The 22157-nt window shown below is 60.7% G+C and overlaps 1 protein-coding gene across 16 annotated transcripts in view; it reads left to right on the top strand.

Moving 5' to 3' along the window:
- Nucleotides 1-22157, top strand: part of ADCY7 (adenylate cyclase 7) — a 59086-nt gene that overhangs the window by 15810 nt on the left and 21119 nt on the right. For 4 of the 16 annotated variants that reach the window (XM_078063551.1, XM_036119933.2, XM_078063550.1 and 1 more), the window contains exons 2-10: nucleotides 12125-12559; nucleotides 13721-13924; nucleotides 14982-15143; nucleotides 15895-16044; nucleotides 16375-16523; nucleotides 17319-17430; nucleotides 19476-19603; nucleotides 19779-19937; nucleotides 20171-20303. In XM_078063551.1, coding sequence (XP_077919677.1) covers nucleotides 12389-12559; nucleotides 13721-13924; nucleotides 14982-15143; nucleotides 15895-16044; nucleotides 16375-16523; nucleotides 17319-17430; nucleotides 19476-19603; nucleotides 19779-19937; nucleotides 20171-20303 — 1368 coding nt within the window. In that variant the 5' untranslated portion in view covers nucleotides 12125-12388. Of the gene's footprint in view, nucleotides 1-1324; nucleotides 1497-4987; nucleotides 5982-6336; nucleotides 6428-10178; nucleotides 10788-12124; nucleotides 12560-13720; nucleotides 13925-14981; nucleotides 15144-15894; nucleotides 16045-16374; nucleotides 16524-17318; nucleotides 17431-19475; nucleotides 19604-19778; nucleotides 19938-20170; nucleotides 20304-22157 lie in introns of those variants that run through there. The other 12 variants (XR_013444395.1, XR_004925798.2, XM_078063548.1 and 9 more) reach the window with 11 other exon arrangements.

Here is a 22157-nt window from a genome sequence, read left to right as displayed (position 1 = left end):
CTCCCCACCTCTGCAATGGCCGGGCTGACTCCACTCCTGCACAGCTTCCCGGCCTCCCACACCTGTCTCCCTCGGCCCCCCACCTGGCCGGGGAAGAGGAGCCCTTTGAAGTCAGCTGGAGGTGCTGCTTTAATGGGGGACCCAGGCTGATGGGGAAGCGTCCAGACTCCCTGGAGCCGCTGCCCAGGCCCCCGGGGATGGAGAGCCTGAGTGTCCGCGGTGCCTGGGCCAGCGACCAGCACTTCTGTACCCCCGGCTTTCTGGGCCGGGAGCGAGGGAGGGGTGCCTTTGGGGGGCCGTCGGGAAGTCAGGCTGAGACCCCTGGCACTTAAAGGGTGTCCGCCAGTGCCCGTTGATATCCAGGTTTCTCCGGCTGCCCGCCCCTTGTGTCTGGAGCCAGCTGGGGTGACCCCCGTGATGGCACTCCCTGCGTCCTGGCCTCTGCGTGAAGCCGCTCGTACCTTCACCAGCCCATTGTTGGAGTGAGGAGACAGGCCCGGAGAGGTCACACGGCTCCTCCGACGTGTGGTCCCCGAGGCTTTCCTGCCTTACGGACTCTCAGCCTGAGTGCTCCCTTGCCCACCTTCGCGTTTCTCTTCCTCATGGGGCTCACTTCTTGCATGTGTCTCCTCTCCCCCGCCAACATGAGCTCCCCAGGGGACCTCTCCGGGGGACCTTGCTAACTGTGGCCTCAGCCTGTCACCCGGTGCGGGGTGTGGGCAGGAGCCCAGTGAGCACAGGTAGGATGGAGAGCAGGGGCCCCGAGGGGGAGCCTGCTCGCCTGTGGTTGAAACAACACAGCACGGTTGGCCCCCAAAACTGTGGGAAGCTTCTGGATTTACAAGGAGGTTTTATAAGCCATGAGGTCACTTCACTGCTGGACTGGGCCAGAGGGCCGGGGACATTTTCATCCCCATTGCTCAGGTGACCTGTCAGAGCTCATGCAGGCGGGAGCAGGGACACCAGGGTTGTGCCCAGCCGCTGAATGCCCGTTCGGTGCCCGCTGTATTTGTCTCAGTCCGTGGAGCTTCTTGGCTTTTAAGTGTCCCCTCTGCGGCAGCCAATGGTTGGATTTTGGAAGCTGGGCAGTGTGTAGCCAGACGTCAGCCTTGGGGATGGGGTGGTGGTGTCGCGTAGCCCGGCAGTGACAGGCCGGGTGCCCTGCGTCTCGATGGGCCGTGTAGGCACTGGGGAGGCAGAGGCAGGCACCGAATCCCGATTAGGAGGGGACTGGGCAGGCCTCCTGGGGGAGGTGGCAGCTGAGCCTGGCTCTGAAGGGTTGGGCAGGAGTTTGCTAGGCAGAGGGGTTTCGGGGCTGGGGAGGTAGGCAGTGCTTTTCAGCGGCCAGAGCCTGGAGTCAAAAGGGTGGGGCTCGTTTGGGGAACCGAAATAAGTCCAATCATGCACTCACAAAGAAGCCTCTGGAAGCCCTGGAGGAGTTCTTTTGGCCAGGGGGTGAGCAGGACTGGGCTTGGTGTTCTTGGGGTCCCAGCCAGGTGAGAGAAGCCCTGGCAGGCTACCCCACGGGGAGGCTTGTGTTTGGGGGTGCATGGGGCTCTATCACTGAGGCTTCCTGTGCCCCGCTGGAGCCTGGCTCTGGAAGGCAGGAGTTTGTGGAAGGAAGGAGGAGGTGACCAGGAGTAGGGGCCTTAGCTGTAGGGAGGGCCTCCTGAGCCCCTGTCTGGGTGCAGCTCCAGAGGCCGGGCTGTGGTTTGGGGGGGTGGGGGGAGGTCGGCTAGAACTGTTTCCCCGGCAGAAGGGCTCTTCCGGGCTCTGGGCTGGGCTTCACCAGGCAGTCCCCCTGCCCATCCCGTGCCCTCTTGGCCTCACTCAGGTTCTCAGGAAGCCTTGAGGAAGTGGGCTCTCAGCACCTTGGATTAGGGCTGGGCACTCTGGTGGCTGGTCTGTGGGGGGTGGTCTGTGCACTAGGCAGTGACTTCAGGGGGCCAAAACCAGACAGTGAGGTTGTGCTGGGCTTCATGGATGGTCGGGGGCAGCCATGGCCCCCAGCATGGCCTGCTGAGATCTGGGCGGGGGTGTCTTCCCATCATGTTTTCCCACTGACCTCTCCGTGGCTGGCTCCTTTGCTCTTCTGAGCGCAAAGAGACCAGAGCGGGTGAGAGGCTGAGCTCGGACTATAGCTTGGGTCTCCTGACATTCAGCCCAGGCCTGTGTCCCCTGCATTGCTTTGTCTCTGGCAGGGGGGAAGTTGAGGCAGGTGGGCTACTTCCGTGAATTGCCCGAGAGAGGCTGGAAGTGCAACAGGAGGGTCTTTTCCTGGTTGGTATTTAGAGCCCTTTCTGCTTTCTTATCTCCAGGGCAGATCGCTTCCCCAACTGAAAACTGCCTGAGGGCAGCGGCTGTATTGTAACCCAGGCCTTCCCTCCCATCCTCACCTCATCCCTTCCCTCCCATCCTCACCTCATCCCTTCCCTGGAGGCTGAGCTTAGGGCTGCTCCCCTGGCCTGCAAACAGGTGCACTGGCTTGTCCTCCACTGTGCGTCCATCCAGCCCAACTCAGGGGCAGGTGGAGGTGGGAGAGTGGGCCCACCCGCCCCCACCCCTTTCCTCCGGTTGGGTTCAGAGTTTGCAGAACCTGTCCTGAGGGCAGGCGTTATGCTTTCTCCTCTCGGAACAGGCCTGCGGGGCTTGCAGTGAGGTCCTGACACTGTCTGGGATGCCAGATGGCAGTTCCCTCTGTGCCCAGCGTCTCCCCACCTCCCCCTGAGCCCAGGATGGGCGGACGGCCTCTCCTGCGAGGCCCAGCTGGGTACCCCATGGGGGTGTCAGCCCCTGGTGCTGCTCAGAGCCCCCGATAGCAGTTGTTAGGTGTGACTACTTTTAGGCCGGGCCACTCCCAGGGCAGAGTGGGGGGTCAGGGCTCACGACAGGGTCGGGGTGGCGGGGAAGGGGCGGGTTCCCTGCCTACTCCCTCCCAGACCTCTCGGCCCTTCCTGTCAGCTTGCTACTTGTCATCTTGGCTTGGGTGCGCTGTGCCAGGCGCAGCCTCGGCGCCCCACCTGTGTTACCCCCTAGAATCCTCTCAAAGCCCCGTGTGGTCAGGACGTTATTCTCCCTTTTTTCAAATGAGGGAACTGAGGCACAGAGAGGGTAAGTAACTTTCTCAGGGTTGTGCAGCTGAGACGGGATGGGCCTGAGATGTATGGTGTGTGTGTGTGTTTGTTTTTTTTTTAAAACAGGTTCTATTTTTTATGTATTTACGTACATATATATATGTTCACACACACATACCCACCTCACTAAACATGCCAGGAACACGTCTTTCCATGTTATATGTCACCTTGACTATCAATTACCTTCTATTGCCCTTGAATTTTTCCAGTAGAGTCTTTATTTTTTAGTTCATTTTTTTTTAAAGTTTATGTCTTTTAGTAATCTCTACTCCCCAACATGGGGCTCAAACTCATGACCCCAAGATCAAGAGTCACAACTAAATAAACTAAAAACCCCAAGTTTTTAGATTATTTTAAAAAAGATTTATTTATTCATTTTATTAAAAAAAATTTTTTTTAAACATTTTATTTATTTATTTGACAGAGAGAGAGGCAGAGAGAGAGGGAACACAAGCAGGGGGAGTGGAAGAGAGAGAAGCAGGCTTCCTGCCAAGCTGGGAGCCCGATGTGGGGCTCGATCCCAGGACCCTGGGATCATGACCTGAGCCGAAGGCAGACGCTTAACGACTGAGCCAACCAGGCGCCCCTATTTATTCATTTTAAAGAGAGAGAGAGCATGCATGTGCAGCAGGGAGGGGCAGAGGGAGAGGGAGAGAGAAGCTCTAAGCTCAGCTCAGAGCCCAACACAGGGTTTGATCCCACGACCCTGAGTGTAGAGTCTGATGTGGAGCTCGATCCCACAATGCTGAGATCATGACCTGAGCCGAAATCAAGAGTCGGAAGCTCAACCAACTGAGCCCCATTTAAGAACTTTTTAATTGTACCAGCTACATTATGGCAATAGAAACAAACTGAAGATTCATTCACTCCGTCAAAGCAGTTTTGGTTAGCCCGTGTCCTGGTTCAGGCATTACCTATTCCAGGCATTACTGTTGCCCTGTGGATTTTTCACACAATACCCCGGAACAGCAGAGTTCAACCTGCCGCACCCTTTTTGACACCTGCATAGTATTCCATAGTAAGGATCTATTGTGATTTATTTCACCAGCTCTTAATGGGTAGATACATTCTCTTCTTTTGCTATTGTAAATAATGCTGCAATGAATAATCTTGTACATGTGTCATTTTACATATGTGAAAGTGTTTGTAAGAGAGATTACTTGAAGGAGATTTGCTACATCAAAGGTTTGTGCATGAGTGATTTTGTTACATCTGATTAAATTGCCCTCCCCAGAGGTTATGCTGAATCATACTCCTGCCAAGGCTAAGTGTGAATGCCTGTTTTGCCGCCGCCTATAAATGCTCTGTAAATACTTTGATCTTTGCCAATCGTAGAGGTAAAAATGATTTTCCGTAGTAGTTTTAATTTGCACTTCTCTTATTATAGGTGAGGTCAGCTTCCTTCTAAATGTTTAACAGCCATTTGTGTTGCCTTTATGTGCACTTTCTGTCCATACCTTCTCCCATTTTTCTATTGGGTTATTGGTCTTTTCCTTTTTGATCTGTGGAAGCTTTTTACATATGGGGGAGATTAGCTCCATATGATAAGAGTTGTAAATATTTCCCTCATTTCTTATTTTTTATCTTTTGATTTTGCTCTTAATAGCTTTTATGATGCAGTAGATTCTTTAAGATGTAATTGAGTTGATCAGTCTTTTCCCTGTGGCTTTTAGGTTTTGTGTTAGGTTAGCGAGGACTTAGCCGCTGCAGCATGATAGAAGAATGCTTTCATGGTTTCTTGCTCACTCATCTTGGTGTAAATGATGAATCCAGCTTGCTCTCTCTCCTCTGGGTTTTGCTGCTTCTTTGAACAGATTGCTAGCAGAGTAGTTACATCCTTCTTGCTCCTGCAGGTCAGTGGTTACTCTGGGTTATATCTGCCTGTGGGTGTGTGAAATAGATCTCTTCACCCACCTCCCAACCCCATGCGTGCCTCCTCACCATTGGATCTACTGTCTGGCTGGGGCCCTGGGCAAAGCATGACGTCAGTGGGAAGACCAGTGTCCTGCCATCCTGGGTGGGACTAGCACCAGGTGAGGTCCCTGAAGGCTAGCTAGACTACCCCTTTCTGTCCTTCCTTACCAAGGGGAGAGAGATCAGAAATGTGTTGAGTGTGGGCATGAAAGTGTTTTCATTTTAAAGGGAGAATGTAGTGAGGGGAATACTTAAAGGAATGAATCACTAATGGTGGAATTTCAGGCAAGAGCCAGTTACTTAGCTAGTTAATAAGCACCATTGCCTGGACACCTACTGGGTGCAGACACCCAGCGGGGGGGTGGGGGCACAGAGACCTCTGCCCTCTGGGAACTTGTGCCTGGAGTGTAGTTTCTTCTTGGCATCTGGCCTGGTGCCTGGTACATAGAAGGTTCTGGTGCACAGCCGTTAAAGGAATGAAGGCATGGATCTCTCTCAAGATGAATGCGTGCGTGCATGAATGAATGAATGGACAAATTTTCCCCAGGCAGCCACTAACCATCATTGGAATTGGCACAGGAGATAGAGAAGTGGGCTTATTATCCCTGGCAGCTGAGCCCTGGAGGTAAGGGGTAAACGAGGTATTTGCATTTTAAAGGAGGGACGGACTAGGCTAAGGCTGAATCCCAAGAAGTGGAAGGGAGGGTGTCAGGTACAAAGAATAATCCGTACCCCACCCTTAGAATTAGCCCTCTGGGGCCAGGTGACAACACCCAGGCTGCCCCCTTCAGCTTGTTGTTCTTTTCATTTTATGATTCACACTCCACGCCCAGCCCAGCGCCGGCAGCCGAGGTCTGACAGAACCATTCCTTTGCAAGAAGGAAAACCCGAGGCCCAGATGGGGCAAAGGACTTGCCCAGGGTTATCGAGCAGGTTGGTGGCAGAGCCGGGATTGGAACATAGGTGCTGGACCCCAAGACTGATGGGGAGCCTCTGGTCCGGTGTAGCGTCAGCCGGGGGTCCTGGGAGAGCATGGCGGGAAGTGGGGCTGGCTGGGGAGCTCACGTCATTAGGGGACTTTGACCTTTGCCCCTGCCTAGTGGCCTTGAGGGCTGTCACCAGGAGGTGGCGAGATGAAGTAGAGGGTTCTTGGGCGGGAGGGGGGTGGGGGGTGTCCTGCCTGCTTCATGCTTCTGTCTCTCCCGTTTGGGCCCCATGGTTGGGCTTCCTGAGCTCTGGAAACCGCGCCTCCTTTCTGGGCTCATCTGCTATTTTGTCCCGCCAACAGCCTGTTGGCCGCCATGACCCGCACCTCACTCGTCCTGGGACGTGGGTAGCAGCACCCCTGTTTGCTGATGAGGAGGACTGAGGCCCAGAGTGTGAGTGCTGGGAGCAGAGCCGGGTTTTTTACCCGCACCTCCTCCGGCCCGGCAGGCTCCCCGGGGGAGGAGGTGCGCTGCCCCAGGGCCATCCTGTTCTTCGGAGGGAGACCCTTTCCCCACGTTGGCACCTCCTTCTGCCCTAGTGGCCTCTCCCTCCTTCCGGAGCCGCCCTGCTTGCTTTCCCCTGCCTCTTCTGCCTGGTTCGGGATTCCAGCTGGTTGGCTCATCTGTGTGTCCATCCGTCCATCCGTCTCTCCTTCCGTCTGTTCCACAAGCAATTGCCAGGGCTCAGCTGCAGGACACAGACACAGATCCTTCCACAGCCTTTGGGTGCGGCAGGTGCTGGGATGTGTGACACACGGGACCAGGGACCAGGGTGTGGGCAGGCCTCCCCAGCTGGGGACGGACCGGCGTGGGGACGGAGGTCGGGCCCGAGGCTGCGGGGCTCTGGGGACCGGAGAGGCGGGTGTGAAGGGCAGTAAGACTGAAAGCCCTCGGTCCCGCAAGGTTTCTTGGGTGCTCGTCTGGGCCAGGACTGGGCTGAGCAGGGCAGCCTCGGGCTCACCTTCGCAAAACTGCGGGTCTCCTCAGGGAGCGGGGAGGAGACCCCCTCAGCCGACAAAGGTCTGCTTGCGACCCAGCCCGTGGAGGGAGCCGGCTGCGGGGCCAGCCCAGGCGGCCGAGACTAGTGGGTGCTGGGCTGCAGGAGCATGGTCCCCAGGCGGGCTTGGGGTGGGGCCTCTCCTCAGGCCTGCCTGCCCCTCCTGCACACCCCAAAGCCCCACTTCCTCTTTTTGAGGCCACTGGGGCCCCAGGCCCCGTGCAGCTCCGGAGCCTGCCGGGCTGGGCCGGAGGAAGCCAGGCTGGGATTCCTGCCAGTGCCGCTTGGGTGAGGAAGTGGGTGCTTCCTCCGTGTCTGGGAAAGCTGGGGGTGGTCTAGAGCTCCCCACGGCGGGTGGGAGCGCTGGGGTGCTGCTGGATCAGCCACTTCTGCTGGGGAAGGGTTTCCTGAGCACCCCCAAGGGCCTGGTCCTGCCCTCATAATTTGAGGTCCCAGCTCCCTATTTCCAGCAGCTCTCTGGCTGAGGAACCCAGACCCCGCCAGTCAGTGTTTGGCAAGGAGACCACAGTCCTGAGTTGCAGGGAAGGGGGTGGGGTGTGTGTGTGTGTGTGTGTGTGTGTGTGTGTGTGTGTGTGTAGCTCAGAGGGCTGCCTGGAGGAGGTGGTGCTTCTGGATCTTGCTGGCTCAGAGCAGGCTTCCTGACGTGGCTGTCTGACCCTGCTTCTGGGAGGCAGAGGGAGGTACCTTGATGGAGTCCTCTTTGCTTCTCACCCTCTATCCTAGGCCTTGAGAGGGGAGGGCAGAGAGGGGTTGGCATTTGGAGATGTTATGGCCTCTGTGGATGTCAGCACCGTGAGGGCGTTGAGCAGGACGCGAGGGGGTGACCTGTGTTCACATCCTGGCTCTCTTTTGCTGGCTGTGTGACCTCAGGAAAATGACTGAACCTCTCAGTGTCCCCACATCCATAAAAGGGAAGCAGTGGTCTTACTCCCCTGCAGGGCCGGTGTGCGGAGTTAGAGCCCCATGGGCACGCGGTAAGCACCCACTAGATTCTGTTCACGGCATCGTCTGCCCCGGGCTGGCGCGGGACATGGGCTGCAGGAGTGCAGAGCCCACCAGGAGTGATTCCCTTGGCCTCCATTTCTACCTGAGCATGCCGCTGGGCTCCCTAATTCCTCCTGCAGGGGGGAATCTCTGGAGGCCACTGGAGAAGATGTGGGGAGTCCCCTTGCCCCCGCCTCCTGCTGCCCCAGGTCCTGTGCAGGATGGCTGGCCCTGGGCTGTGGAGTTTGGGACGAGGTGACAGAAGTATGAGCGAGGGGGGTTCCCCTCCTTGGCCCAGCCCCCTTCCAGGTGGCCTTAGCCAGGACCAGCCTTGTCTGCAGGGACGTACTCTCACCTCTGAGCTAAGTGGGACTCTGTCCTCTGCCCCTGGACCCCGACCCTGGACTCTGTCCCCTGACCCTCAATGAGGGCTTCCTGGATATGGTAAACTGGGGCGACGTGGACCTTGGCACTGTTGATTGCAAGTGACAGAAACTCACACTGGCTTCAGCCAAAAGAGGCATGATTGCTCGGTGCGATTGAATTATCTGGAGGTTGCTTGAACTTCAGGCAGAGCTGGATCCAGGCGTTCAGGGGGGTATTTTCGAGCCCGTGTCTCTCCAGTTTCCCGTGTTGGCTCATTCTCCGTGGGCTGTCTCTTACGGTGGCTTCAAGCAGCTGCCTGCCGCCGTGGGTCAGCAGGAGAAGACAGTGCCTCTTCACTGTGGCTCAGCAGAAGTCCCAAAGAGGCTTCTCACTGAGAGGATTTTGGTCACACGACCGTCCCTAAACCAGTCACTGGGGCTTGAGAGGGACAGTGGTGATGAGCCAGCCTGGGTCACGCGGTTCCTGACCCAGGGGACCAACAGTGGGAGAGAAAGTCCCAGCAGAAGTAGAAGTAACGTCCCCCTCCCAGCTGGGCCCTTGGGGGTTCCCCTCCTCTGTAAAACGGGGCTGCTTGCCCTGCTCCCCCACCAGCGTGATCGTGAGGTGTGAATGACAGTGAGTGACCCCTGGGCTCCACTGCCTCCAGGTGAAGGGGCCTCGACTGTCCCAAGTGCATATCTCTGCTGTCGGTGTCTTGGGACTTCAGACTTCCGGTGGGGTGGGGATGAGGGAGTGACAGGGAGGTAGGGCTTCGCTTGACCTGAGGTGGGACTTACAGCCAGGAGGAGTGCCCACTCACGGAGAAGACTGCCCTGAGAGGTGATGAGCTCCCCGTCACTGAGGTGGGCAAGCCGAGGCTGCGGGGTCATTTGTTGGACACGTGGTGAAGGAGTTCCTTCATCCGGGGCCTTCATCTATGGCCTCCCTGCCCTCTGCCACCTGCCCTGAGTCCCAGCCCTCCCAGTCGCCAGTGGTGTCAGCGGCCAGTCGAGGAACCGGTGATTGGACAGAGGGGCCTCGAAGCCTTCCCTGGCAGGGGGGTCCGTGTCTGGTTTTGGGGGGGTTGCTGCTAGGGAGGCGCGGGCCTGTGGAGATGCCGCGGGGGGCTCGCAGACCATCTCTCCAGGAGCGACAAATGCATCTTTCCTCCCAGCCCCCAGCCCTCCCCTGCTGTCCCAGGAGCGGGACCACGTCCCTGCACGGGCCAAGGTCCCCGTGCCCAGGGCTGTCTATTGTCCACGTTCTCTCCCGCCTGCCGTTGCCCAGGAAGTGGCCTAATTAGATCCCCGAGAGCAGTGTTTACCAGTGTTTACAAGGTACCCACGGGCCCCCGGGAACCTTCCAACTGCTCCTTCTCTCTGCACGCCTGCCTCAGCCTGGCTGCGTGTGCCTGGAAGGGCAGGTCAGTTCTGGGGTGTCCTGGCCGCCCCTGGCTCTGGTCTGGGGGCTTTGCCTGGGGTGGGGGAGAGGGCCCCTGGGGGGGTAGTTGTTGTCGTCCTGGGCCCTTGGTGTTTGAGGTTTCTGGGCCTGGCAGTCGGGTCCCGGCGCCCCGGAGTTTGGCAGCAGGCCGGAGGGCCAGGCCGTGCTGTGTGGACTTGTGGCAAGTGGTTCCGTCCCCGGGAGCTGCCCCTGCTAGCGGGAGCTCCCTGGGGAAGCCTCTCTCGGTTCAGCAAGAGCGCGAGGCCGGCCAGGAGCCCGGGTTTGGGAGCTGGCGGACCCGGGTGTGGAGCCCAGCGCTGCCCCCAAGCAGCGCCGGCTGTGTGCTCTTCGGCGAGCCGCGCGGCCTCTCTGGGCTCAGCTCTGCACCTGTAAACTGGCTGTTCTGAAGATGAGAGCGGATACGTGTGTGTGGGCGCCTGGCGTGACGGCGTTGATGGTAAAGAGCTGGTTTGGGGGCGCCCCTGCGCTGGGGGCTTCTCAGGGCAGGGAGCCGCTCTCGTTTTGTAAACCCTACAACCCAGGGCTAGGCGTATGTGGTTAGTAGTCAAAACGTGCCTCGTGTGGAATCGAGACTGGTTAGTTCAGAGTCAGAGGTCGCAGATGAGTGGCTGCACAACTCACGTTTTTGAATCGGCTGCCGGCATTGGTTAAGTTGGTGCTTCCCGTCAAAACCAGCTCTGCAGTTGTCCAGGCTTCGGGCACTTGGGTAGCCCTGGGCCCAGCCCCCGCAGAGCTGCCGGCCTTCCACAGGTGCCAAGGCTTGTGGACACCTGCCGGGCCCAGAGCCGCGGGGGCATCCAGGACCTCCGGCAAATGGCCTCTCCCCCCGAGCCTCCAGTATGGGGTTTTTCCAATTCGTTCCTGGAATTTGTGGCATAGGAGCTCCCGGAGGGATCCGTGCTCGAGGTGGCTTGTGGATCTAAGGTGGGCGCTCACTGGGGGGCCTCACTCGGACTCTGGGACTCTGGGTACCCTGCTCTTCTGCCTCTGGGCGCTCCGGACTGCCTTTCCTTCACAGCTTTTGCCGGTGGCCGTTCGTGCCCGTCGTGACCGCCCTGGGCCTTCCCACCTCTTACGGCCTCCCTGCCCTCTGCCACCTGCCCTGTCCCTGTTCCAGGCTCTGAGGCAGGCCTGGAGGATGTTGGGGGCCTGGACTCCTGCCCCCAGACCTCAGTCACTGCACGTAGGGATTGTACATTTTCCAGTAACTTTCTCTTTGTGGGGACGGGAGCTCCATGTGGAGAGAGAGCTGGCCTGGTGCACAGGCACGATGACAGGCCTTTTGGAATAAATGAATGAGCAGATGGACGAACGGTGCTGGGGAAAGGGGGAGCGCGTGTGGGCTGAGCACTGCAAGCCTGGCCCCCGTGCCCAGCTTGTCACACGCGGTCCGCTCTGCTTCCCTCTCTGAGGTTCGGGGTCCATTTCTACGAGGTGGAGCTCGCAAACTTCTTATGTTCTGGTCAGTGGAAATTTTAAAAAACGCATTTCCAAAATGCAGTCTTACGAGGAAGCTTAACATAACACGAATGCAAGGGCGATGCTCTGGGTGTCCTGGGCGTGAGGGTCTGAGGTACAAACCTCACCAGAGAGCCCCAGTCACTGAGAGAGTGTGACCTTTGCGCAAGGACCATCGGAACAGGAGAAAGCCTGCAAACAGACCCCATGCGCACGGTCACCTGACTTAACACAGAGGTGGCTTCACTGAACTTCTTGAGGAAGGAATGGTGGCTTTGCCGGAAGCCACTGGGGTAGTTAGAGACCCACGTGGAAGGAAGGCGCGAAGGCTGATCCCTGCCTCACGCCGTACACAGAGACTCCCTGGGATGGATCAGAGATCTCTTTGTGAAAGCAACACCATCTAACCTGCAGAGCAGTGCTGTCCGGTAGAAGGTTCTGGATGATAGAAATGCTCTTAACTCTGCTGCCCGATAGAAGAACCTGGAGCCGTGTGTGGCTTCTGAGCCCTTGACATGAATGGGACCAGTGTGACTGCTGGTCTGAATTTTAATTTTCACTTCTAATCCAGTTAAGTGTAACTTCCCACAGTCACGTGTGGCTACTGTCGGGGACAGCGCAGTTCTAGGAAACCCAGCGGACGAGCTTGGAGGGCAAGGCTTCAAATAGGACCTAAAAGTTTGGTTTGGGTTCGGGTTGGTAGATGAGACCCAGATAAGGCCTGCCCTGCTCTCCCCTGCCGCCCGTCCTTCCCTCACTCGGCCCGTCCAGGTCAAACCCGGACCTGCTTTGTGTCTCCGCAGAGCTGAGGACCCCACGCGTCTGGTCGGCCCAGCCTGGGTGCAGAGGAAGAGAGTGGCGGTGCCGTGAGCAGGCCTGGCCGTGGAGGAGCGGCGTGGGCCCCGCGCTGCCCATGGGGCTGCAGGCCCCCAGGGGCCCTCCCCAGGCCTGCCTGCCAGGCTCCCTGCGGCCAGAGGCCTAGGCCGGCCGGCTGTCGACAGACGGATGCGCCCCGGGCCGCGGGCTCTCCCGAGTGGGCTGCCAGGCCGGGGTGCCGCGGGGGGACAATGCCGGCCAAGGGGCGCTATTTCCTCAACGAGGGCACAGAGGGCCCGGACCAGACGGCGCTCTATGAGAAGTACCGCCTCACCAGCCAGCACGGGCCACTGCTGCTCACGCTCCTCCTGGTGGCCATCACCGCCTGCGTCACCCTCATCGTCATCACCTTCGTCTGCGGGGTGAGTGGGGCGGTCCGCGGGCGGCTGGGCGCTCGGCTCTGCTGCTCGGTGCTCGTGGGGCCGCTCTCTGCCCGCCGACCGCGCCTGTCGGGGCCTCTGGGGCGCGCTTAGGCCCCGGGAGGCAGGTTTCTCGAATTCATTTTCAAGTCTGGGGTGGTTTTAGAGATTACATTAATTTGGCCCAGGTAATGACCCTCCCTTTTCTCCAAAACAAACTCGGATTCTGCTGAAGACCGAGGGCAGGGGTGGCTCCCATTCCCGGTGCTCCTCCTCCCAGAGCCGGGCTGTGGCCCCGGGGGCCTTCTCAACCCTGCTCTCCAGGCGGGTGCCACCAACGTCATCCGTGACCTCGGCCCACCACGGCCACTGCCTCGGTGTGGCTGCTGAGTGCCGGACACGTGGCGAGTATGACGGAGGAGCTGGATTTTTAAGTCACATAAGATTAATCTTGAATAGGCACACGTGGCTACTAGCTACTCTGTGGGAGAGCAGAGTTCTAGAAGACCTCCGAGACGCCCGGGAATTAGCAGGGTGAGGTGTGTGGAGTGGCCGGCACCCAGTAGGGCCTCTGTCCGTGCTGCCTGGATCTGCGTGCCTGTAAAGCGCAGGACATTCGTTCCAGCAAATGGTTCCAGAGTGCCTACTGTGTGCTGGCCCCCAGATCAGCCTCTGTGCCCACGGAGCTTCGGGGTCCAGGGGGAGACCCCGCTGACCCAGCTGTGACTCGCCTGTCCTGGTCGCCACCTCCCAGTGTCACTCCTCTGTACCTTTGCTCCAGCTTGTCCCCTTGTGTGGGATGCCTTGGGTCAGCGTCTCCTCCTTTCCCCAGCCGAGCTCCTGTGCTGTCCCCCTCTGGGCACGCACAGAGCACCCTGCGAGCAGAGGAGGCCCAATGGGGAGGGCTCGGAGTGGTAGCGTCTCAGGGCTGCGTGGTGACTGGGGGAAGGTGGCGGTGAAGGCCTTAGCCATGACAGCACACAGCCTGAAGGGAAGGCAGAGCACGGTGCTCAGAGGGAGCACAAACACCAGCCGCGCGGAGGAGAGCACAGGTGACATTGCTCAGGGCAGGCTGGACAGGCGAGCCTGGCAGGCTTCCTGGAGGGGACGGCGCATCTCACTGGGGAAAGCTATGGCATTTCCGTGTATGTGTGCCCTGCCCAGGACCCCTCCAGACACCAGGCTGTCCTGGGGATGGCCTTCTTCACGCTTGCCGTGTTTGTGGCTCTCTACGTGCTGGTGTATGTTGAGTGCCTCGTCCGGCGGTGGCTCAGGGCCTTGGCGCTGCTCATCTGGGTCTGCCTCATGATGCTGGGCTACACGCTGGTGTTCGACTCGTGGATGAAGGCGGCCCCTATCTGGGCACAGGTAAACCCTGGCGTCCCCGGGGGGGCTGGATGCCACCAGCCAGCTGTGCGCCCAGCAACTCCTGCCCTCGCTGGGCATCAGGTCCCTTCTGGAGACAGGGCCTGCATCTGGTGTGCTGGCCTGGGGCCTTCCTCCTCCTACGGGCTGTGGTTCTGCAACAGAAGGCGGGCCCTGGGCTGATTTTGTCCCCTCCGCTCCCTGAGCTGAGGAGCTGGATGAACTGGGAGGAGCGTCCCTGTGGATGTCTGGCTGGAGCATCGTAGGGGGAGCTCATTTGGTTGGAAATGACACAACTCCAACTCAGAGACAAAAAGGCACAAATTGGCCCATGTGCCAGGAGAGGCTGGGGGGCCAGTCCAGGGGCTCTGGCAGGACGGCCAGGTCCCGATTGCCCTCTGTTCTGTTTTCCTCTGTGTCATTTCATTCCCAGAAGGCTGTCCCAGGTCGGGCACGGATGCTGCCCAGGCTCCAGGCAGCCCCCCCACCAGCTTGTCCCGCCGCCCCTGCAGCTGAAAGAGAGACCCTTTTCTTAACCAGCTTGAGTCACACTGGCCTGGCTGGTCACTGTCGCCTCTGGTGGGCTGGGGTGGGCTGAGGCACAGGGAAGCCAGGCAGACTGGGGGCGGTGGGTGGGGCTGCGTGGCTGGAGGCGGCAGGTGAGTGGGCGGCCCCAGCCGTCCAGTAGAGGGAAAGCCTCAGCAGTGGGCGCCAGGCGGGCACGCCCTGGGTCCCGGGGGCCTGGAGTCTCACTCCTGGGGAGGCTTGGCCTTGGCCTCAGATCATAAATCAGCTCGTAGGAAATGATGGATAGTGTTGGCTGGGTCTGATCCAGACACTTTGGCTTTTTCTTGTTCCATTGTGTGTTTGTCACTGTCCCTCCCCACATGGGAAAGGAGGGGGCCGCCCTGGGGGCAGGGGGCTCAGGATTCAGGTTTCTGGGGCCATCCCCAGAAGACAAGCGGCTGTGGGGGCCCCCATGTCAGTTCTGTCTGGGGCTGTGTCCTGGGGTGGGGGCAGTGTGGCCAGTTCCCGAGCCTCCCCGACGCCCTGCCCCCAGGTGCCCTTCCTCCTGTTCATCGTCTTCGTGGTGTACACGCTGCTGCCCTTCAGCATGCAGGGGGCCATCGTGGCAGGGGTGATCTCCAGCATCTCCCACCTCCTGGTGCTTGGAGCCCTGAAGGGGGCCTTCACGAAGCCCAGCATCCAGGTGGGACTGCAGGTGAGGTGCGCACAGGGGTCTGGGGGTGGGGCAGGCGAAGGCCCCTGGGCAGGGGCTGTGGTTTGGGCCTGAGGATGGCGGAGATGGGTGTAGGTGAGTTGGTCCTGAGGCCTCAGCACCTCCCAGTGGGTAGGGAAGCCGGCCCCCAGGGCGGGGCATGCCCTGCAGCCTTTCTCGGTTAGCGTGTGGTGCCCAGATGCTCCGGCCCTCCTCCCTGGGTCCAGCGCACCGCTGTGAGGGTGAGTCTGCCCTGCAGAACCCCGTCCCGACAGGGCTGGGAGTATCCCTGGGCACCCCGTCTTGTCTCTGCATTGAGTGAGTGAGACATGCACAATTCGTGGTGGTCCGCAGAGGGGGTTTCCTCCGACCTGGCCTTGCAGCGGTTCTGGAGAATAGAACCCAGAGCTCTGGGCACTCATCGGGGCACCATGCCTTCTGTGACTGTCCTCGAGGTCCCCCCCTTGGGCTCTGGGCTCTGTGATGTGATGCACTTCTGCTTCCCTGGTCTCTGGGGCCCTAGCTCTCTGGCTGCAGAGAAGGGCCTGAGACCTGGTCTTAGAGTCACAGTGACTCTAGGGGACCAGCGCCCATCTGGGCTCCCGTTTCCCTGCCTGCCTACGAAGGGTGCCGGCCCGAGCGGGCGGGAGGTCAGAGAATGGGGATGGGGTGCCACCACCAGCCCACCAAGGGCGCTGGTACCCCGGGGCGCAGGCCAGGCTGAATGCTGAGCCCACGCTTGCCTCGCCCCCAGCTGCTGGCCAATGCAGTCATCTTCCTGTGCGGGAACCTCACGGGCGCCTTCCACAAGCACCAGATGCAGGACGCCTCCCGAGAGCTCTTCACCTACACCGTGAAGTGCATCCAGATCCGGCGTAAGCTGCGCATCGAAAAGCGCCAGCAGGTGTGGACGCCGCTTCCCCCTGGAGCCCGAGCCTGGCCCTGCCCGGCCCTCCCGGGCCCCACGCCCTGCGTCCTTTCTCTTTGCACGTCAGACGCTCACTGAACAGCGTGTGCCTGGGGCGCAGGGTGGACGCCCGTGCCGGCCTCACTGCAGGGGCTGCCGGGGACACGGGAGGCCGGGGGCAGGGCTGGCTTGGGGACAGGATGCAGGCCGGCGGGGGTGGAGGGGGCCGTGGGCAGAGCAGGCAGGGCCATAGGGCAAACGGAGGCCAGGTCGCCGAGCCTGGGGCCTGACGTCCCCCTGCCTGTCCCCCGCCTCCCCGGGGCCCAGGAGAACCTGCTGCTGTCTGTGCTGCCGGCCCACATCTCCATGGGCATGAAGCTCGCCATCATCGAGCGGCTCAAGGAGCGCGGGGACCGCCGCTACATGCCCGACAACAACTTTCACAGCCTGTACGTCAAGCGGCACCAGAACGTCAGGTGGGTGGCCGGCCGGGCCTGTGCGCGGGGTCCCCCGGGGGCTGGCCTCAGTCTCCCCATTTGTTTCCCCGGGGGGTGGGATCAGATCACATTGGTGTCGGGGGAGATCCGGTAGCCCCCTACAGTTGTACAACTCTGTGCCTAAGTAGCACTTTGGGGAAGAAAGGGGTCCTTTCAGGTGATTCTCAAGGGGGCACGGGCCCCCCAAAAGAGGTGACGTCTCCCAGTCTTCGGCGGATTCGAAGGGGCTACAGCATCTTACTCGAAGGCACCAGCCTCAGTGAACCGAAGGGGTGGGTGCCGTGAGCTGGTTGGTCCGGAGCTCACGGACTCTGGAGCTGGGAGATCTGGCGCACGCTGCCGCTCTGGTTTCCAACAGGCCTCAGCCCGAGCCTCGGTTTGCTCATCTGTGGGATGGGAGTCCTCCTAGGGTAGTGTGCGTGTAGAGTGTCGGGCATGGAGCTCAGCCCTGGGGAGCGTGGGGCCACATCTCGCCACGGGGTTTAGTTCTGAAGGCGTGAGGAGGGAGAAGGACGTTCTGAGGTGCCCCCATGCTGCGGTCTGCGGTGATGGGGGCCTGGGGGTGGCAGTTCTCAAGGGCCCTGCAACTCCGGGCTGCCGCCTTTTGCCTTTAATGCCAAGCCTCTGGAACGTTCATTCATCCTTACGGCCCTGGGCTTCTGTCCCATCCCTCTGGAGGCTGAGGAGTGGCCGGGGCGACTGGGGTCAGGGCCGGCGCGCGCTCAGGGGCTACCAGGGGCCTGGCGCTGACCCCCCACCCCCCCGCCCCCCCAGCATCCTCTATGCTGACATCGTGGGCTTCACGCGGCTGGCCAGCGACTGCTCCCCCAAAGAGCTGGTGGTGGTGCTGAACGAACTCTTCGGCAAGTTTGACCAGATCGCCAAGGTGAGCCCGCAGGCCTTTGTGCCGGCCCCTTGCCCCCCGGGGGTGGCCTGTGCCCAGTGCTGTGCCGAGATGGGCATGCAGAGGCGCGGCTGAACTTCGGCACTCAGTCGGCAACCGCTTGTGAGCGTTCCACAGTGGCGGTGGGGTTGCGGGGTGGCCACGGCGGCCAGGACCCTGTCCCCAGAGAGTGAGGCCGGTGGGAGGCCGCCAGTACATGCGGGGGCACGCACAGGGGCTCAGGGGGCGCTCAGGAAGGCTGCCTGGGGGAGGAGATGCCTCCATCTCAGTGCTGGGCCTCGCCCCCAGTCTGCCTCCCGACGAGATCTCTGGTGAACCATGCGCGCACATTAAAGTTTGAGAAACCTAGAAAGAGACGCTGAAGAGGAAAAGGAGCAGTTCTGGGCAGAGGGAAGAGCGTGTGCAAAAGGCTGGAGGAGAAAGAAGCCTCTGGGGGCCCTTGGAATGGACGTGGCCCAGTGTGACTGGGTGGAGTATGAGGGGATCGAGGTGCCAGGGGCAGACGTGCAAGGATTTAGGGCTGAGGTGAGGAGGACTTGACCTGAGGACACTGGGGAACGTGGCAGGTGCTGAGCAGGGGAGGGTATGGGGTGAGGAGGGGCTCCCAGGTACAGCTGAGCAGGGAGAGGTCTGGAGATGGGCAGGGCAGGGCTGATCTCACTGTTGGTCTTCCTGGGTGGCATGGAGCTCGGGGGTGGGGGTGGGGGTCGTGGGTGTGTGTGCGTACATGTGTGCATGCGTGCACTCATTCATTAACTCATCAAATGGTCCTGAGACCTGCCACGTGGCAGCGTTGAGCTCCTGTGGCCTTGGGCCTGCCCTCCGATTGCCCCCGGCCTGTATGCTCTGAGCTTTGAAGAGGGGGTGTAGGGGGCTGGGGGGCCTGGGGAGCACCTGGCCCAGCTTCCGGTGAAGACAGACTTAGCGGTGGCCACTAAGCAGAGACCCGAGTGTTAAGATTTAAGGCCGTGGCCATCTGCGCTGGCTGCACGTTCGAATCCCGTCGAGAGCGTCAGTAAAAGCCAGCCTGTGCCCACGCCTGGGCGAGTTCCGAAGCGTGCCCTGGGCACCTCCACGGGCGGAGAATCAATGGTCTGGGCCTTGGTGGGAAGCAAGTTCGGGCCCCACACTAGGAAGACCTTCTCGTGGTCAGAGCTGCTCTGTTCTAGGAGCCTCACCAGGAGCAGCCTCCCTCTTAGGGGAAGACCACCGCAGGGCGGTGACCAAACTTCAGGCCAGGGGTGCCCCGGAGCACTGTCCCTCAGGGTATTGCAGACCGAGTGATTCGGAGGGCCTGTCTAGTCTGGAGCCTTCCTTCAGGAGCCTCCTTCCTTCATGACATCCCTTGAACAAGCAGGTGGGGGTTCCCAGTAGCTGGGCCATATGTGGGCTAGGGGCCTGGGCTTCTGGTCACACATGGCCCTTTCCCTGCCACACAGCCCAGGGACCTGCCCTTGTCCTCTTGGACACAGCTCTCCCTCTGTGGCAGGTGCAGGAGGCAGGCCGTTTGTACAGATGGGGAGAGGGAGGCCTTCCAGCTGCCTGCTAAGGCCCCCGTGAGGGCTGCAGCTGGGCCCGGGGAGCCTGAGGAGTGGGCCTGGAGCCGGCATGTAGCCCCTTCTTCAGAGTCTCTAAATCCCCACCCCACCTTGGCCAAGAGCTGACAGAGGGCCTAGTGGTCGCAGTAGTACCTCAGATGGAACTTCAGACAGCCTGCTGGGCCCCCCATCTCCTCAGGGGCATTTTCCTATGTGGCCCCAGCCTCAGCATTCACTTCCATCTTTCTGTCCTCTCCCCACTCCCCGGACCCTGCTGGTTTGCATCCCTGGCCGCCTAGCCATCTCTCGGGTTACCTTGACACCTGCTGGCCCCTTGGCTTGTGGCACCTGCCACCTGTCTTCATGTCCTCTACTTCCTCCACCTCAGCTGCACGGGCTGCTTTGCCGGGTACTCAAACAGCTTTCCGCCTGCCGGGCCTTTGCACATGCTGCGTCTTTCATCTGCCTGGAATGCTCTCCTCCCTGCAGGCCAATGAGTGTATGCGGATCAAGATCCTGGGGGACTGCTACTACTGCGTGTCGGGTCTGCCCGTATCCCTGCCCACCCATGCCCGGAACTGCGTGAAGATGGGGCTGGACATGTGTGAGGCCATTAAGTAGGTACCCTGGGCAGGCCCGGGCACTGGGTCCTGTCCCCATCACGGACCCCTCCTGCTTCCCAGGGCATGGTAGGGAATGCACTGTACCCACTTTGCAGATGAGGAACCCGAGGCTTGCCTGGGTCCCTCCGCAGCCCTGGCTGGGATGGGGTGACGGGACTGCTCTGCCCAGGCAGGTGCGAGAGGCCACAGGCGTGGACATCAGCATGCGTGTGGGCATACACTCAGGGAACGTGCTGTGTGGGGTCATTGGGCTGCGCAAATGGCAATACGACGTGTGGTCCCACGATGTGTCCCTGGCCAACAGGATGGAGGCGGCTGGAGTCCCTGGGTGAGGTTCAGCAGGACCGTGGCCGGGTCAGAGGCCATGGGCCAGCTCTGGGCTGGGCGGGCGGAGGGGGTAGGGGGTTGGTCAGAGTGGGGTCAGAGATGGAAGCGATGACCTCGCGTTGGGGGAGCCAGGCTGGGCTCTGGCCTGCTTGGCCCTGTGTGCTGTGCACCCTCTGGGTGGGTGCCGGCCTTCTCTGGGCCCTGCAGCTCTGACTCGGGGCTGGTCTCCCCCAGCCGGGTGCACATCACAGAGGCGACGCTGAACCACCTGGACAAGGCGTATGAGGTGGAGGACGGGCACGGGCAGCAGCGGGACCCCTACCTGAAAGAGATGAACATCCGCACCTACCTGGTCATCGACCCCCGGGTACGAGGGCTCAGAAGCAGTGGGCAGGGTGGGCGGGGCTGGCTGAGGAGACCCTCTGGGCCGGGACTGTGCTGGCGAGTGGGGTCCACACCCTGGGGGAAGACCCCCGTGGAGGGAGAGTTTTTTTCCCTTCCAGGCTGTGGAGAGGTGGGGAAGAGGCCCGCCCGGGGTGGGAGTGAGCTCCCTGTCACTGAGTGTGTTCTAGGCTCCACACAGCTTCTCTGGGCCTCAGTGAACTTGCAACAACTACAATGCCTACCTCAGGAGGAGAAAGAGCTCGTGTGAGCGAGCCGCTCACCACAAACTGGGCACCTCATAAACATTCTAGAAATGATAGTCACTGCTAGTTTATTTTCCAGGGGTTTGTCACTCATTTCCCGGATTTTGAGAGGACACATTTGTAAGACATGCTTTGGATAAGACTCAGGACAGCAAGGAATGGCCAGGGGGCCGCCGGGCAGGAGCCTCGGTGTGTCGTGGGTTCTGCCCCTGTGGGTGGCCGCCCCGCAGGCTGACGCCTCTACCTGCTTGGAGGCCCCGCTTTCGTGAGGACCCCGAGGCAGAGGCAGCTGCTGGGCCGCTCCGAGGCAGTGGGCCCTGGCCTGCCCCGCGCCCACACAGACCCTGCTTTCCTGCCACGGGAGGCCAGCTCGTCTGGCGGCCTCGCTGAATCATCCTTGGGGCTTGCTCAAGAATGTCGGCCACAGGACGGGCTCTTTCCAGCTCCCTCTGTCTCTGGCCCTGGCTGTCCTCAGAGCTGGCCCGACTGCCAGTCTCGCGGGGTGGGGGGGAAGCGGAGGGCCAGCCTGCGAGCCTCCTGGGCCCCGTGATGTTCCCCAGGGACGGGAACCGCTCAGCAACCTCCCCTCCCCGGCCGTGGGCCCTGGGTGCTGAGTTAGCATCTGGGGAAACCCTTCCTGGGCACCTCGGGGCTGCTTCCACCCCACGGTCATGGAATACAACCCAGCCCCTCACCCCGTACCCTGCAGCTCTGGGCCCTGCCCTCTTCTCTGACCGCCCCCCCTTTTCCCCCTGAGCGCCCTTCACCCCAGCCCCTGCCCTCCACTGCCAGGCTCTTTGTGCCGCAGGACGCTTGTCACTGCTGCTGTCTCTGCCCGCAGCTCTCTCGGCTTGCTTGCAAGTGCTCCTGTTGGTTTATCCTCTTTGCTTGTCTGCTGTCACTGTGAGCTCCACATGGGCAGGCTCAGGGCAGGGGGAGCGGCCTGTCCAGGCTGCCATCCCCGCGCCTAGAGCAGCGCCTGGCGATGGAGCCGGGGCTCAGAGAGCGTGTGCCCAGAAGCAGAGCCCCGTCCTGCAAGGTGTTGGCAGGGACAGCTCTAAGCCCTCCCCTCAGCAAGGCCGCTGCGGGACTCGCAGGCAAGGTTCAATTTCAGACAAACGACAAAGTTTTTAGCATGTGTCTGTTTTGTGCAGGATCTAACTGGGCATCCTACAGTTTTTCCAGCAACCCTACCTTCCCCATCTTTGTTGAATTTCATTTATTCACGTAGTTGAACATTCAAAAAGCACGAAGGGGGTGTTGTGGGCCGTTGTCCTCACACCCTTGCCTGCGGCCGGCGTCCCCGCTGAAGGGGACAGTGTGGCGAGTCTCCCTTCCACAGAGATGCCGATGCACACTGAGGAGTCGAGGGACTGTCCCGCGCCCTCGCCAAGCCGAGGGTGGTGTGCCCCGCACCCACTTGGTACCTTGCTTTCTTCACCTGATGACGGAGCTGGGAGACGTGCCCTTATGTGTGCGCACGGGCCGCCGCACGCTCAGGGGTGCCTCCTGCTGTCGATGTGGCCGGCCTTCCCCAACTTTGGCCTCTGCAGGTTGTCCAGAGGTGGCAGGTG

This window comes from Halichoerus grypus, chromosome 15 (assembly GCF_964656455.1).
Source record: "Halichoerus grypus chromosome 15, mHalGry1.hap1.1, whole genome shotgun sequence".
Lineage (NCBI taxonomy): Eukaryota > Metazoa > Chordata > Mammalia > Carnivora > Phocidae > Halichoerus > Halichoerus grypus.
The sequence above is the reverse complement of the archived record's forward strand: the minus strand, read 5'-3'. Positions and strand labels throughout refer to the sequence as shown.